The 15,592-nt window shown below is 51.0% G+C and overlaps 1 protein-coding gene across 2 annotated transcripts in view; it reads left to right on the top strand.

Annotated features, from left to right (window-relative positions):
• Positions 1-15,592, top strand: part of CCDC30 (coiled-coil domain containing 30) — a 39,966-nt gene that overhangs the window by 7,459 nt on the left and 16,915 nt on the right. The window contains exons 4-9 of one of the 2 annotated variants that reach the window (XM_038159551.1): positions 869-1,044; positions 4,635-4,788; positions 8,271-8,386; positions 10,215-10,307; positions 10,975-11,081; positions 11,889-12,081. In XM_038159551.1, the coding sequence (XP_038015479.1) occupies positions 869-1,044; positions 4,635-4,788; positions 8,271-8,386; positions 10,215-10,307; positions 10,975-11,081; positions 11,889-12,081 (839 nt within the window). Of the gene's footprint in view, positions 1-868; positions 1,045-4,634; positions 4,789-5,950; positions 6,193-8,270; positions 8,387-10,214; positions 10,308-10,974; positions 11,082-11,888; positions 12,082-15,592 lie in introns of those variants that run through there. The other variant, XM_038159552.1, reaches the window with a different exon arrangement.

Raw genomic sequence — 15,592 nt, 5'->3', positions numbered from 1 at the left:
AGCCCTCCCCTAGCTCCACAAGCTGCTGGATCCAATGCAGGAGTTGCTGCCCTCATCATGCCAGACACCAAAGGTTCCTCATTTTCTCCTGGCAGGTAAATTCCAACCACACCAACCAGGGGGTCTTTTTAACAGCTGTTGGTTGCACAAACACAACAGTGCCCAGCTATAAACTGACTCCTGCAAGTCGTCTTGTCACCTTTCTGCCTTAGGGACCTTGAGTCTGGAAGTTTTTCCCAGTACAGAGTCTTCCTGACTATAATTTTAGATAAACATTGAAGCACTGGCAGTTTAATTCTTAAAGGGATTCAGATCTGCCTTCTTCCTAGACATTCGCTGGGAAAATAGTGATGCTCTCTAGGAGTCATCTGGTGTTTTGTGTGTCTCCTGCCAAAGAAAACATCTGTGACTCCGTGTCCATCTGTTTGCTTTCTCTCCAAGGTTGGACTTGATGATCTGAGGGTTGGAACTGATGATCTTGGAAGTCTTTTCAATCGAAATGATTCTCTGGTTCTCTCAGTATCTGTTTAATCTGGTGTTTAGTTTCTACCAAGCTGTACTTGGGGTTGAAGGGGCTGAGGATAATCCAGCTTGGGAGAGCTCTGCCTGGGGGGAGCAGGTCCTATCACATGCTTGGCAGGCAGGGAAGGGCATGTGAAGAGAAACCTTGGGAGAGAAGGAATAGGGCTGAGATAATGGATAGCAGGGAGGCAGTGAGGGAAGTGGGAAACAGGAGGGACTTGAGGAGCTGTAGGGCTCCAGGAGAAATTCTGTTGCAGTGAGAAATGTTTAGAGGAACTGGGACAGATCTCCAGGAAACCTTGCCCTTTGTTTCTCCTCTGACACCAAGCCTTGCCTTGCCTTGCAGAAACCCAGCTGAAGGAGGTGGAGGAGATGCTGGAGCAGGAAGGTTTATCCCAGATCTCCTGCAGTGCTGCCAGTGAACAGGTCGCCTATTTCCTGGTGGAGCGGGCGGCGCTGCTGGGAAAGCTGGAAGTGGCAGCCCGGCAGCTGGGATCCCACAACAGGATTGATGGGCTCCAGGTACCTGCTGCTCCCTGGCTCTGCCTGCCTGCGGGCAGGGGAAGGAATATTTTTGGGATATTTCTGTAATGCAAATTGTTTCTCCTTTCTCCGAGGCCACTGTGGAGTCTTGGGTCTGAAATACTTGAAAGAATTACAAGAAAGATGGAGTGAGAGTGTTTGCGAGAGTCTGGAATGCCAGGACGAGGGGGAATGGTTTCAAACTGGCAGAATATGTCTAGATTGGATATTGGGAAGGAATTCCTGGCTGTGAGGGTGGTGAGGCCCTGGCACAGGTTGCCCAGAGAAGCTGTGGCTGCCCCCTCTCTGGAAGAGTCTGAGGCCAGGTTGGGCTTGGAGCAGCTTGGGATAGTGGAAGGTGTCCCTGCCCATGGTAGGGTGTGGAATGGGATGAGCTTTAAGATCACTTCCAGCCCCAAACCAGTCTGGGATTCCAGGATTCTAAGTCAGTGCTTTTCTTCATTCTCACCCTTTGCACTTGATTTACTCCCACATGTGCACAGGGACAGTGAAATGGATTATTTGAGATCCTGAGGAGTTTGAGATGTGTTCGGTGTAAGGATCTGAATGACTTTCTCTGGGTTCAGCTGGAGCAGAGGAGGCTGAGGGAGATCTCACTGGGGCTGCAGCTTCTCCTGAGGGGCAGCTCCAATCTCTGCTCTTTGTGAGCAGGGCCAGGATCTGAGGGAGCAGCTGGAGCTGTGCCAGGGGGGTTTAGGTTGGATTTCAGTTCTTTCCCCAGAGGGTGCTGGCACTGCCCAGGCTCCCCAGGGAGTGGTCCCAGCCCCAGGGCTGCCAGAGCTCCAGGAGGGCTTGGCCAGGCTGGGATTGTTGGGGTGTCTGTGCAGGGCCGGGGGCTGGACTGGATGGCCCTTGTGGGTCCCTTCCAGCTCAGGATATTCTGGTTCTACGGTTCCAAGGCCATCACTTTCCACCTACTCATGACTTATGGCCGTGTCTCTGTGGAGCTGGAGTCCAGGAATGCTCTGTGATTCCAGGAGCTGCTGTCCCTGAGATCCCAAGCCGTGAGGAGGGAGCAAGACCTCAAACAGGGGTCAGGGCCCCTTCTCTTGTTCTTTCTGTTTAATCACGTGAAGGACACATTGGATATGTGTTTTCCCAGAAAACTGTCTCCCTGACAGGACTGATTACTCTCCCCAGTGATGTCATTCCTATCTGTGCCTTCGGAGCACAAACTGTTGATTAAACACTCCATTGTTCCCGGGAGCATCCCACTTGTTTTGCAGAACCATTAGTGTTACAGGTTAAGGTGTTAATTGCTCCTCTTACTCTGTTTACTGGAATGTGTGGCCTTGCTTGTTCCCAGCTGGCCTGTTTCACTCTGGGAATCAAGGGCTGGACACGTTCCTGTCTGGTACAGGGATGAATTCAGCTTTTAACCAGACTGCTCAAGCAGAATTGATTGTTTTATTGCATCCACAGGAAAGCAGAAAGGCAGGATACAAACTTGCCTCTCTGTGTGGTCAGCTCTATTTCCTTCCATAAGGAAATACCTTCATGGATTCATGGCATGTGCTAGCTCACTCACCCTCTGAAGTGCCAAATATCAATGGCAACCCGTGTGCTGAGCCTTAGGGCCCCTCCAGAGCAGATGCAGTGCAGCAGGAATGTGTAACTCCATAAAGAAGAGGCACATGGAGCAGTGGTCCAGGGGAGCTCCTGGAGTTCAAGTCCCTGTGCCTGGGTCAGGGCAGTCTGAGAATGAGCACAGGCTGGAGAGGAATTCATGGAGAGCAGCCCTGCAGGATGGGTTTGGGAGTTCTTGTGGATTGAAAGCTGGACATGAGCCAGGAGTGTGTGTTTGCACCCCGAGGGCCAAACAGCACCGTGACTCTGCTCCTCCCTGAAAAGACTCCCCCAGGCTGCTGCTCCAGCTCCAGGATCCCCAGCACAGGCAGGACCTGTTGGAGCAAAGCCACGGAGATGCTCTGAGGGCTGGAGCCCCTTGGGAGCCAAGCTAGGAGAGCTGGAGGTGTCCACCTGGAGAAGGCTCTGGAGAGACCTTAAAGCCTCTTCCAGTGCCTGAAGGGGCTCCAGGAGAGCTGGAAAGGGACTTTGGACAAGGATCTGGAGTCCCAGGACAAGGGGGAATGGGGGAGGAATTCTCGGCTGTGAGGATGGGCAGGCCTTGGTACAGGATGCCCCCAGAAGCTGTGGCTGCCCCTGGATCTCTGGCAGTGTCCAAGGCCAGGTTGGACAGGGCTTGGAGCAGCCTGGGACAGTGGAAGGTGTCCCTGCCCATGGTGGGACATAGTGGAACAGGATGGGCTTTAAGGTCCCTTCCATTCCAAGCCTTTCTGTGATCCATGATTGCCAGTCTCCCAGTGTTACTCTGACAAAGTGAGCCAGTCACACTCAGTGACAGCACTGTGGGCAAAACTGAGCCCTCCAGCTCTCATGGGCAGGCCCTGGAAATCCGAGGTCTTCAGAAAATACTGAACCCACAGAGCTCCCAGGAGGAGCTGGGAAAACGGAGGGATTTTCACAAGGGTTTGGAATAACTCTGGTGGAAACATTCCTGTCAAGTATAAGGCATGGTACCCCTAGCCCTTCTGAGTCAGGATATGTTGGAACTGAAAATCCCCCTCATGATCCTGAGGGACACATGGCAGTGCTGAGGGACACAGGGCAGTGCCGAGGGACACATGGCAGTGCCAAGGGACATGTGGCCCTGTGCTGGTGGTGTTGTTATTCTGGAACATCTCTGTGAGCAAGGCTGGCTCTGCTCACACCTGTCAGGCATTGGGAGCTGAATTCCCACAGCAGCAGGAACGCACACAGCTTCCTGGGGAGACAGGAATAAGGAAATACACATTTTCCTGCTGGCTCATAGTTGAGATTTATAGAATCACCAAGGTGATTGCCAGTGCCCTCCAAGATCACTGAGTTCAACTGTCCTCCCAGCACTGCTAGGGCCACCACTAACCTGTGTCCCCAGGTGCCACATCCACAGGATTTTCGAACACTTCCAAGGGATGGTGACTCCACTACTGCCCATTCCAATGTCTGACCACCCTTTCCATGAAATTTTCCCTAATATCCAATCTAAACCTCCCCTGGCATAGCTTGACACCATTCCCTCTTGTTCTGGGAGCAGAACCTGACTCCCCCTGGCTGTCCCCTCCTGTCAGGAGTTGTGCAGAGCCAGAAGGTCCCTCCTGAGCCTCCTTTTCTCCAGGCTGAGCTCCCCCAGCTCCCTCAGCTGTTCCTCATCACACTTCTGCTCTCCCTCATTTCAGGTTTGTCTTAAGCAGACTGGGAGGGTTTTTACTGGGTTTAGAGTAAAAAACCCAGAGCCCAAACAGTGTCACAGCCTCATCCTCACACTGTGCCCAGCCTAGGTGGGAAATAATCCCTTCCACTGAGAGCCAGGGACCACCTCACATTTCGGGGCAGGGCTGCCTGGTGGGCATCTCCTGCCTTTGGTTTGTCCCAGAACTGGCCCTGGAGATGAGGAAATACACATTTTCCAATAGGACCAGTGTGGAGGGGATGACAAACAGCTCTGCCTTGGTCACATCACCACAGGGTTCCTCGTTTCCATGGGCACATTAACCCTTGTGCTTCAGTTCTGCAGGGAAGAGCTGGAGGGGGAGCGAGCATCGCCTGCAGGAGTGGTGGGAGATCTGGATGAGGCCCCACAGAGGCTGGTGGTGTCCCAGGAAGAGACCCAGAGGGTGGCAGAAGGGCTGGATGCACAAAGCAAAGAGCAGAGTGGAGCAGGTAAGTGCTGCTCTGGTGGCCACTCCTGGCCCGCTCTTAGCCCTGGGGAGGTGGGGGCAGTCTGTCCTCTGCCCTCTCTGCTTGGAATGTGGGAAAATCAGTGCCAGGAGTCAGCCTGCTCCTAGGAGGTGGGAATACAGCCGTTAACAGTCGCAAATCCATTAATTCTGAGACTGGGCTTCTCTGATCTGTGATGCAGCTGCAGTCTGGAGGAATTTCCTATCCCTGGGAATTTCCTATCTCCTCTCCCGGGAGAGCTTTCTGCCCTGGGAGGGGATGGAGAGGGAATGATGACTTGGCCTGGAAGCAGAGTAGCTGAATTGCCATGTGCACAGGGTTAGTTAGCAGAGCTGGACCTCCTATCCCAGGGTTCTCCAGGTACAGTTTGGGATTTGGGAGTTTTTTACAGTTTGGGATGTTGCCTCCATGGGATCCTTAGCCAGTGCAGCAGTGGGGAAGTGACTGGGTACATTGTCCTTGCTGAGAATATTCCCTTTATCTCCTTCTTGAATTAACTGCTCACCAACCCTGAAGTGTTTATTTATAGTAAGACTTTTTAATAAATTCTGACTGAAGAAATGAACAGTTTTCTGGAGGGAGATGTGGTAAAGCTGCTCTTGGAGTGAAATGTCCATGGAAAATGTCCTTAGTGACACACAGGCATCTGGATGCTCCCTTGGGGGATTCCTTGCATTGTCCCCAAATCTGTGATGCAGAATTTCACTGGAGAACACCATCTGGGATGAGGTGACTCATCCCAGCCCCATGTGCCTTTGCAGGGACCAACTACCCTGAGGAGACTGGCACTGTCTGGGGCAGGTTTAGAGCAGAATTGCAGGTCCTCGAGCTCCTCTTGGTGCTCACACACAGCACAAGGACCTGAGAGTTTCTCTCCAGCCCCAGCAGCTCCTCTCCAGCCCCAGCAGCTCCTCTCCAGCCCCAGCAGCTCCTCTCCAGCCCCAGCAGCTCATTTACAGCCCTGCCAACTCCTCTCCAGCCCTGCCAACTCCTCTTCAGCCCCAGCAGCCCCTCTCCATCCCCAGCAGCTCATTTACAGCCCTGCCAACTCCTCTCCAGCCCTGCCAACTCCTCTCCAGCCCCAGCAGTTTCTCTCCAGCCCCAGCAGTTTCTCTCCAGTCCCAGCAGCTCATTTCCAGCCCTGTCAACTCCCCTCCAGCCCCAGCAGCTCCCCTCCAGCCTCCAGTCCCACAATTCCCAGGTTTCCATCCCTGTGCTGGGTGGGGATCGATGCACAGTCCCCAGGGAAGGGATGAGTGGTGTGGCAGCTCCAGTGCTGCCTCTGGAGCACGGACAGGCTCCAGCCTGGGGCTCCCAGGGATTGTAGCCTGCGCAGGGAACTCTGTGCTTGATGAGGTGCTAGATGAAGACAAGGCTTTACAAAATGTGAGTAAGGGTTTAATGTTTGTTTTGTCTCTGGGGTTTGTCTCTGAGTGTGCAGAATGAGGGTGACAGTGTCCCAGTGGCTTCTCCTTCCTGAGCCAGCTGCTCTGGGAATTCATTGATTTGCTGCTAAAAGCCTAGACTCATCTTTAGTAAAACCCCCTTAAACAGCATTTTTTTGGTTCAGTGATAACTTGTGTGCATTGGAGGGAAGAATTCCTGCCCAGTTTGAGCCCAGTTGGTGGGATTTTGGTGAGGAAAGGCTTTAAATGGTATTTAACAAAGTGCATAAGAAGTGTTGTGGGGTTTTTCCCAAGCAGAGCTTGGCTGTCACGTCCAAACACTGTTGTCCTTGTGGAATCACCCCTGTGGTCAGCCCTGAAGGCTGACCCCGAGGGGGAAAAACAGGAGAAGGAATGGGAAAATAGGAGATGGTCAGGATTTTTGCAAGAGGAAAAGAGCTGGAATTTTATTGTCCTTTCATCAACCTTTTAATCATCATTTTATTGTAATTTTATATTAAATTTGTGTAGTGGTCAACAGGCTTTTGAGTAAAATTTCCATTCTGGTAGAATATGGGGGCTGGAATCAGATAATCTTCAAGGTCCCCTTCCAACCCAACCCATTCTGTCGTTCTGTGGAGATGTTCTTTGCTTTTTGTTTTAAATGACACAACTGAAAATTCTTATTTGAAAAAGGAATTTGTTGCTTTTTCCAAGGTGGAACCAAAAAAGTAGTTGTTGTTGTTTTTTTTTTTTTTCTGCCTGAATAGAAGTCAAATTTAAACTTAAATTTCCTGTGCCCAGTGTTAAGCTGAAAAGGGAATAATATTTCTACCCTTTTCTCTAAGGAAAATTGTCTCCCCAAGACAGGGGGATACCAGTGTGTCCTCGACATGTGCTCCTAATGGAAACACCTCTTCCTGTTTCTGCCCTGGAAGCATTGGGAATATGCATTAATTGGTGTTGGGATTAATTTATTCATTGATCCACTGATCCATAGAAAAATTGGTGTGCAGTTTTTCCAGTTGTAGCCATTCCATTAAATTTGAATGTGCAGACAACATGGATGCATTGGCTGGGATTGTGTTCCTGCTTGTGGCACTGATGGATTTTGTGGTGAAAATGTTGAGGTTTTCTAAAGAGAAACCCATATTAGATGAGGTGAGTGGTTTACCTCTGTGATCCAGAGGTGAACTGAATCCCTGGAATAATGATGGAGAGACTGCTGTTGATCCTGGATCTCCAGGGACATCAACCTTTGCTGTGAAAAGGAGGGAGAGGACATGGACGTGGGATGTGTTCCCGCATGGACGTGTCCCATGTGGATGTGTTCCACGAAGATGTGTTACCTCATGGATGTGGGATGTGCTCCCAGTGGATGTGGGATGTGTTTTCAGTGGATGTGGGATGTATTCCCAGTAGATGTAGGCTGTATTCCCATGTATTCCCAGCAGATGTGGGATGTGTTTCCAGGGGATATAGGATGTATTCCCATGTGGATATGTGATGTATTCCCAGTGGATGTGAGATGTGCTCCCAGTGGATGTAGGCTGTATTCCCATGTGTTCCCAGTAGATGTAGATGTAGGCAGTATTCCCATGTATTCCCAGTGGATGTGGGATGTGTTTCCAGGGGATATATGATGTGCTCCCAGTGGATGTGGGGTGTGCTCCCAGTGAATGTGGGATGTGTTCCCATGTGGATGTGGGATGTGTTCCCTTGTATTCCCAGTGGATGCAGGATGTGTTTTCAGTGGATGTGGGATGTGCTCCCAGTGAATGCAGGATGTGTTTTCAGGGGATGTGGGATGTGTTTCCAGGGGATAGAGGATGTGTTCCCAGTGGATGTGGGGTATGCTCCCAGTGAATATGGAATGTGTTCCCAGTGGATGCAGGATGTGTTCCCAGTGGATGTAAGATGGATTCCCAGTGGATGTGGGATGTGCTCCCAGTGGATGTGGGACATGCCCATGCTGCCTCCCACCTTTCCCATGTGTGGGATCAGCCTGGAATCCGTGCTTGGAGTGTGGGCCTGGCAGGACCCGGGCAGTGAGCCCTTTGCTGGTGCTGCTGTCTCCAGACAGGACTGAGCTGCAGAGGGCCATGGAGCACAACAGCCGGCTGGACAAGGAGATCCTGGCGCTGCGGGCACGGGTGCAGACGCTCGACCTGGAGAGGAAAGCGTTCCTGGAGCTGGTGAGGATCCACCAAGCCAAGCCAACAATCCTGGGCTGACTCCTGAAAGTCATCCCTGCTCCCAAAGCTGCCCTGCCTTCCCCTTTCCCCTCGCTGCTCTGTGCCCAGTCTTTCCAGAGCTGCAGTTTGGCCGTGTCAGGGTTCATGGAGCAGGAAAATTCGGGAAATTGGCAGAATGCAGCTCTGGGAACTTCCTTCAATGCAGGAGGATTCCAACTGAGTGGTGGCTTGAAGACTATGGGACACATTTTCCTGTGCCCATGGAGAGGGATCAGCTCCCTGCTGAGCAGGGTTTACCCCTACTCAAGTGTGTAAATAGAGTGAGGAACACACGTGCCTTTCCCTGGACTGGATTAAAGAGCTCAGTTTACCTAAGTTTAGCCTAAAACCCCCACCAGCTGGTTAGAAATCCATTTGAAATTTCTGCTCATTTTTGGTTCCTCTCAGCCCCTTTGGTTTTTAACTCAGCCACATTGATTGATTTGTTTATTTTCTGTGGGTTCTCTTAATGGAATGACTCACATTACTATTACATTACTATTAGTTAAATGCTTGGTGTTATACAGCCAGGATTTCCAAATGCCACCTAGAATTAAGGAGCAATTAAGGAACTATCAATCAGATAATTCCTTATGAGGTTGCCAACAGGGAAGGGATAGAAGAGTCTGCTTCCTATTAAAATGTATAATTGGGCACAAAATCTACTGCTGTTCTTATCTCCTGCTTCCCTTATATCAGCCTTTGAGAGCCTGCCTCTGCCATCGCAGCACTGAGAGCTCTTGGCTGTCTTGCAGTTCTCTCATGTCAAAGGAGTATTGCTACATTAATAGAATTATCTCTGAGAAGATAATTTTCAAGTAATATTTATAAGATAATATCTTTAATGGGATTTATTCCCATCTGAGGTGTTCAGAATTTTACAGTATTTTTTATAGCACAGAGTTTTTCATAGTTTTGTTCCTTGCATTTAAAAAAGTTGCTGTTTATTCCATGTCTGTCACCTCAAGCCTTGTATTTACAGCACAGTCTCTTTCTGGAGCTGCAAAAACCCATAATTTAGTTCAAATCCCTCTGTTTACTTATTTTTTTATTCCAAATAATGTTTTCCTTGTTGTAGGACATTGCTTCTTTCAGTCATTCTGGATACACAAGTGTGTGTATAGCCTCTAAAAAAGTAGAAATAAAATAATAATAAATATGTATGTCTATATAGACAAAAAACATACAGATACATGTAATGTATTTTGATCACTGAACAGGAAAAAATGTAGCCAGATTGAGATCAGTTCCAGCCACGTGTTAAGCTAAAAGCAAATTCCCTTTATTCCTTAGGATTGGGGTGTAACTGTTGGCACAGAAGTTGGGAACCCCCCCGTTTTTAATTTACAGAAGTAGAAAATGTGCTTTATTACCAACTACAGCAGCTTGGTGTCCTGAAAGGTGTTTTCTTGCCTGTGGGTAACAAAGGGTAGGGGAGGAACAGGCTGGGCAGTTGGCTTGGGATGAGCTGTGACTGTGGGGTGAAGAGCTGCTGCTGGTAATGGAATTCCATTGATGCCATGGATGGAAGACACTGAAAAGTATCCTCAGAAGTAGCAGCTGGAATCTGTGGGTGTAGTCAGGAAGTGAAATAAATTCAGGAAAATCATCCTCTAATGGATTGGAGCAGCAGCATTCCCACTTTCACTGCTCCTTATCTGAGGCCACTCAGCAGCTGGAGCATCCAGGATCTCAGCCAGTCCCTCAGGATAGGGAATAGTAATGCATTAATAATAAATATGAAAATGGAATGTTCACCAGACCTCAAAGCAGGTGTTTTGTGTTGCAGGTGGAGCAGCTCAAGGAGGAGATCTGTGAGTACCAGCGGAGCGAGAGGCCAGAGCCTCCAGCGGCAGAGGGACTTGGAATGGCCTCACTGCAGGTGTTTCCAAGGGCTCTTTCTTTGTCATTCCAGAAAAACACGGTCCCCTCTGCATCCCAGACCCTAGCTGTCTGTAAGAACCTGGGTGTTCTGGGGGTTCCTAGGGCCGAGAGATGGAGCTGATGTGGCTCATGTGTTTATTTCTGAGAGACACGCATGGCCTTGGAGTCACTGTGCTCGCATGGGAAAGATGTGGAGCTCTTGGAGCTGAATGAGGAGGCCAGGGAGAGGCTCTGAGGGCTGGAGCCCCTCTGCTCTGGAGCCAAGCTGGGAAAGCTGGTGGTTTTACCTGGAGAAGGCTGCAGGGAGACCTCAGAGCCCCTTGCAGTACCTAAAGGGGCTCCAGGAGAGCTGGAGAAGGGCTTGGGACAAGGGCCTGGAGTGCCAGGACAAGGGGGAATGGCTTCCCACTGCCAGAGGGATATGGGGAAGGAATTCCTGGCTCTGGGGGTGGTGAGGCCCTGGTATAGTTTGCCCAGAGCAGCTGTGGCTGCCCCATCCCTGGCAGTGTCCAAGGCCAGGTTGGATGGGGCTTGGAGCAGCCTGGGATAGAGGAAGGTGTCCCTGCCCATGGAACAGGATGAGCTTCAAGGGCCCTCCAACCCAATCCATCCTGGGATTCTGGGATCTCAATCCTAGTTGTGTGCTAATGTTGATTTTCTCTCAGGCACAGGGCACACAGGAAGAAGCAGGAGCTGATGGAGACACTGGTGCCAGCAGAGCTGCCCCATATCAGGAACATGGAGATCAGGGTGTTGAAACTCTCCACAAAAGGTGGGAGGTGTAGAAATCCTTCACCCCTTGTACTTCCACTGGCTCCTGGTCTCTGGTGCTCTCTCTTGCAGGATCATTTGATTACTGAATTGTTTTAAATACTCTTCAGGACTTTGTTCTTCTGCTCCCACATGGGAAAATTTGGAGGAGATGCAGTCCTGAGGAATCACTTCTTCCAGTTAAATGCTGATACTTCCTCCAGTTTGTTGCTTTCCTAAAAGAAGAAAGTTGGGCTTTTGGGGCTCTCCACAGACAAAAAAACCTGTTGTTTAAAAATCATGTTGTTTAAAAACCTTGTTTTTAACCTGTTTTAATACTGGGAAGTTTTCTTTGGATTTGGTTGCTCTCCAGGAGTGCACCAAAACATCTGCCTTTCAACCATAAATACATAACCAGGGATTTCTAAGGGAATTTAAAGCTTTGTTCTCCCAGTACCTGCTCAGGAGGTGCTGCACCTCATCTGGCAGGTTCAGGGAGGAAAGGGGAGCTGATCCTCTTCAAAAAGCCCTCTGACCCTTTCCCCTTCAGATTCCCAAGCCTGTTCTCCACCTCAAGCAGCTGAATTTGCTGTTGTCTCTCTGCTGTTGGCAGCCTCATGCCTGACCTGTTTCCTGCCCAGACCTTCATCATCCCTTGTGTAGATCCCATCACCCCTAACTCCCATCAAATTCCCAGCACGGGCCATGCTGGGTGTGAGACTGCAAATCAGCAGGAGAGTGTGAGAAAACCCTCGGCGGGGAGGTTTTCCTGGTGGGGAGCAGTTGGGATGCAGTTCCAGCCCTGCTGATGCTGGGTTTTGGTGTGCAGGTGCCGGGAAGCCATGGAGAGCATCGAGGGCAGGAATTCCCAGCTCCTTCACAAGCTGCAGAAACTGGAGCAGGAGCGTGAGGGTTTGGTTGAGCGCAACGAGGAGCTGGAATCAATCCTGGGAGAGACACAGACCCAAAGCAAGCAAGAGAAGCAACAGCTGGAGAGCAAGGTGGAGGGACTGCACCAGAAAGTGAGTAAGGAACAGGAGAGACGAGGTTTGGGTTTCTTTCATTCCATCTACTTTTCTCTCTGATTGGAAAAATGGAATGATGTTTGACCTGGCCCTGCACTCTGCTGTGTTTAGTTTGACAATAAAAACAGCCAGAAAAATCTGCTAGTTTGGGAGAGAGGGGGAAGGAAAAAGTACCAGCAGGGAGTGAATTACTCTTGGTTCAAAGTGCAGATTCCCATTATGGCAGTGTTGTATTTTTCATCTCCTGTTCCAGCCTATTTGATTGGGAAGGGACCTTAAAGCCTGTGGAGTCCCACCCCCTGCCATGGCAGGGACACCTTGCTCTATCCCAGGCTGCTCCAAGCCTCCTCCAACCTGGCCTTGGACACTTCAGGGATGGTGCAGCCACAGCTTCTCTGGGCACCCTGTGCCAGGGCCTGCCCACCCTTGCAGGGAACAATTCCTTCCCAATATCCCATCTGACCCTACTGCCTGGGACACTGATGCTCCTTGATCCCAGGAAGTATCACCAGTTAAGTGTCCTGGTGGCAGAAGATTGCACTTTGGCTTTTCCCCAGGGACAGGATCTTGGAGTTGTGTCAAACAGTGCAGAGTGTGAAAGCCCAGGATCCACAGTGCCTGGGAACATCCCTCTGAACACACAAATTGAGGCACAGGGAATTTTTCCTACCTTGTGGTGCAGCAGCTGCTGTGAGTGGGGCTGGTTACCTCTCTTGGAGGAGCTCTGAGATCCATCTTGAGAAGCTCTGCTCAATCTTGATCAAGATGTGACCTCAGCAGCATCTTCCTAACCTGGGTCCTACTTGATTTTGGGTACCCTCATCCCAGGGTACCTGGATCTATTCCTGCTCAAATGTGAGGAGCCCTGGCACTACAGGCTGGGTTGGCACTGCTTCCCCAGGGGAAATTCAGCGTGGAGCATCACTGCCAGGGCACCTGATCCCTTACAGAGGGAGCAGCTGCAGAATTGACAGCCAGAGAGAACGGAGGAAAACAGGCTTTGGTTTGGCCAAGTAGGCTGGTGGGGTTCTCCCCACAAAGGCTGGCTGAGGAGGTCCTTCCCATGGACTGAGGCTCTGCTGCCTGGCCAGGAGCTCTTCCTTGCTGGGGGTCCTGCCCTCTGTCTGTGCTGGAAATTCTCTCTGCAGTAGGCCTGGGTTGATCCATCTTTCCTGACTGGCAGCTGCACCAGTCCAGAGTGTCCCTAGGGGATTTCTGAGGTGAGGTTTTAGCCCCATCCTGTTTTCAGTGAGGAATGATGTGTCCTAACACCTGGTGCTGGGTTAAAACATGGTGTTGGAGATGGTGCCAGGAATCCCACATGGATACACAGCTCCAGGCTGGATTGGTAGAGAAAGAGATGCAGAATTCCCAGTCAGTAGCCTATGGAAAGACCTCTAAATTTGGCCAAAGGCAAATTCAAATTCCTTAATGAGGGTGCCAGTGGCACCATGTTTGTCTCCTGTCTTGGAGGAGGCACGGGCCAGCTCTGGGATGGGATGGAAAAGGGTCTGTCTGTCTGTCCCCCATGGCAGTGATTTTGGGTTAACCTGGGGCTTGCTCAGCTCACACAAAACTCTTCCCCCTTGGACCAGAGTGAACACAGCCCTCCCCAAATCAAACACGATGTGTTTTCAGTTTGGACAAATCCCTGCTTTGCTCTGTGGGCTGTCACACAGATCCCTGGGGATGCCATGCTTGGGAGCCAAGGAGATGTGAGGCATTTTGTCTGCACAGGCTTGGCAGCTGCTGCAGCTCTAAAGAACCATTTTGAGGGAGGCAGGGCCACGGAGCAGAGGTGGGATGGATGAGCAGGTGGGTTTTAACCCGTGGATAGATCCATCTGCTTGGCTGGAGGTTGCTGTGGCCTGCATTCCCAGGGGGCTTAAAGAGCCCTGGAGATGAGGAGGGAGGGGGCTGGAGCCTGGGCAAGGCAGTGCTGCTGGGTGTTTTCCTGCCCTGCCTTGGCTGGGAAGGACTTGGGAGGGTTTTTGGTCCTGGCACAGCTGCAGAAGCCTTGGCTGGTCAGACTGTGACTCAGGATCAGGACAGTGGGATACAGAGTGAGGATTGTTCTGCTGCTGGCATGGCATTTGGGAGCACAAATTAAGTGCTTAAAAGTTAATGGCTTGGATGGACACTAAAGAAATGCATTGCTGGATATCAACTTCTGACCAAAGGCTGACTGGGGATGAGGAGGGGAGGTGTGTTTTGCATTTGTGATCCCTTTTGGAGCTCCAAAGTCTTGCTGAACCCCAAATTATCATCCTGTCATGCAGAAGGAGAGGGGGTTGTCCTTTAGCTCTTCTGTGGGAGGTCTGAGTGTTTCACCCCACTTTTCATACCTCTTCACACATTGGTGAGCTCTTATCTGTGATTTGAAAAGCAGTGTTGCAGCAGCTTTCCTGTGTGTTGGACACCATTCCCTTCTGGGAGCTCCAGCAGACCCAGCTGGTGCCAGGAACTCATCAGGGAGAGCAAAGCTCAGGGGCTTTGAGGTGCTGCTTTGGAAATGGACTGGGATTGGCAGGGACTTGGTACTTTTTTGGCTTTGGGATTACATATGAGGAAGAATTTCTTGTCTGTGAGGGTGGGCAGGCCCTGGACAGGTTGTCCAGAGAATCTGTGGCTGCCCCACCCCTGGAAGTGTCCAGGGTCAGGTTGGACAGGGCTTGGAGCAGCCTGGGATAGAGGAAGGTGTCCCTGCCCATGGCGGGGGTGGAACAGGATGGGCTTTAAGGTTTCTTCCAACCCAGTCCATCCTGGGATTCTGGCATCTCCAGAGCCAGTCTGGGGCTCTGTGGAGCTGGATTTCATCTCCCTCTAGTGTCCCAGCTCATTTCAGGAGAGCCAAGCTCAGGCAGCTAGACAGTCCAGCAGGGATTTTAGAACTAAGCCCAGACTTGATATCAAGCCTAAGGAAGGGGAAGCTGTCAGGCTCCTGCTGGCAGCAGAGCAGGGGGGCTGCCAGTGCCAAGACTTGGATTTTGGAAAGGGCTCTGTAGGATCCCTGATGGGGAAGAGAAGCTGAGCTGCTCCTCCGGGATGATCCTTATCTGGGCTGCTCAGAGCTCCTTTGAGACCTTTACCAATAACTTTCCCCCCGAGAGCCCTCGGGGGATGATCCAAAGGCAGGGTGAGACCTTGTCCACACTCCCACCTGCCCAGAGGTGCCAAGAGGAGCCAGAGTCAGGGGTTACAGATATCAATGCTTTGCTGTCCCAAATCCCGAGTCCTTGAAGCCCTTCAGGAGGGACTGAAAACTTCCTGTGAGCAGTGAAGGGGCCAGGATGAGTCCTGATGGAGCAGGCTGAGCATCTGCTTGGATAAGATCAGTGCTCCGAGCACAGGGAACAGGGATGACCCAGCACCTAAACTGGGGTGTCTTGGGGTCCTCCATGTTGGGGAGGCACCACAATGTGTGGAAGCTTTGAGTTTTCACCCTGTGCTTGGGTTGTTCCACTCCTTTTGTGGAGCAGAATTCCATCTTTTTCTGGCTTGAGACCAG

This window comes from Motacilla alba, chromosome 21 (assembly GCF_015832195.1).
Source record: "Motacilla alba alba isolate MOTALB_02 chromosome 21, Motacilla_alba_V1.0_pri, whole genome shotgun sequence".
In the NCBI taxonomy this organism is placed as follows: Eukaryota; Metazoa; Chordata; class Aves; order Passeriformes; family Motacillidae; genus Motacilla; species Motacilla alba.
The sequence above is the reverse complement of the archived record's forward strand: the minus strand, read 5'-3'. Positions and strand labels throughout refer to the sequence as shown.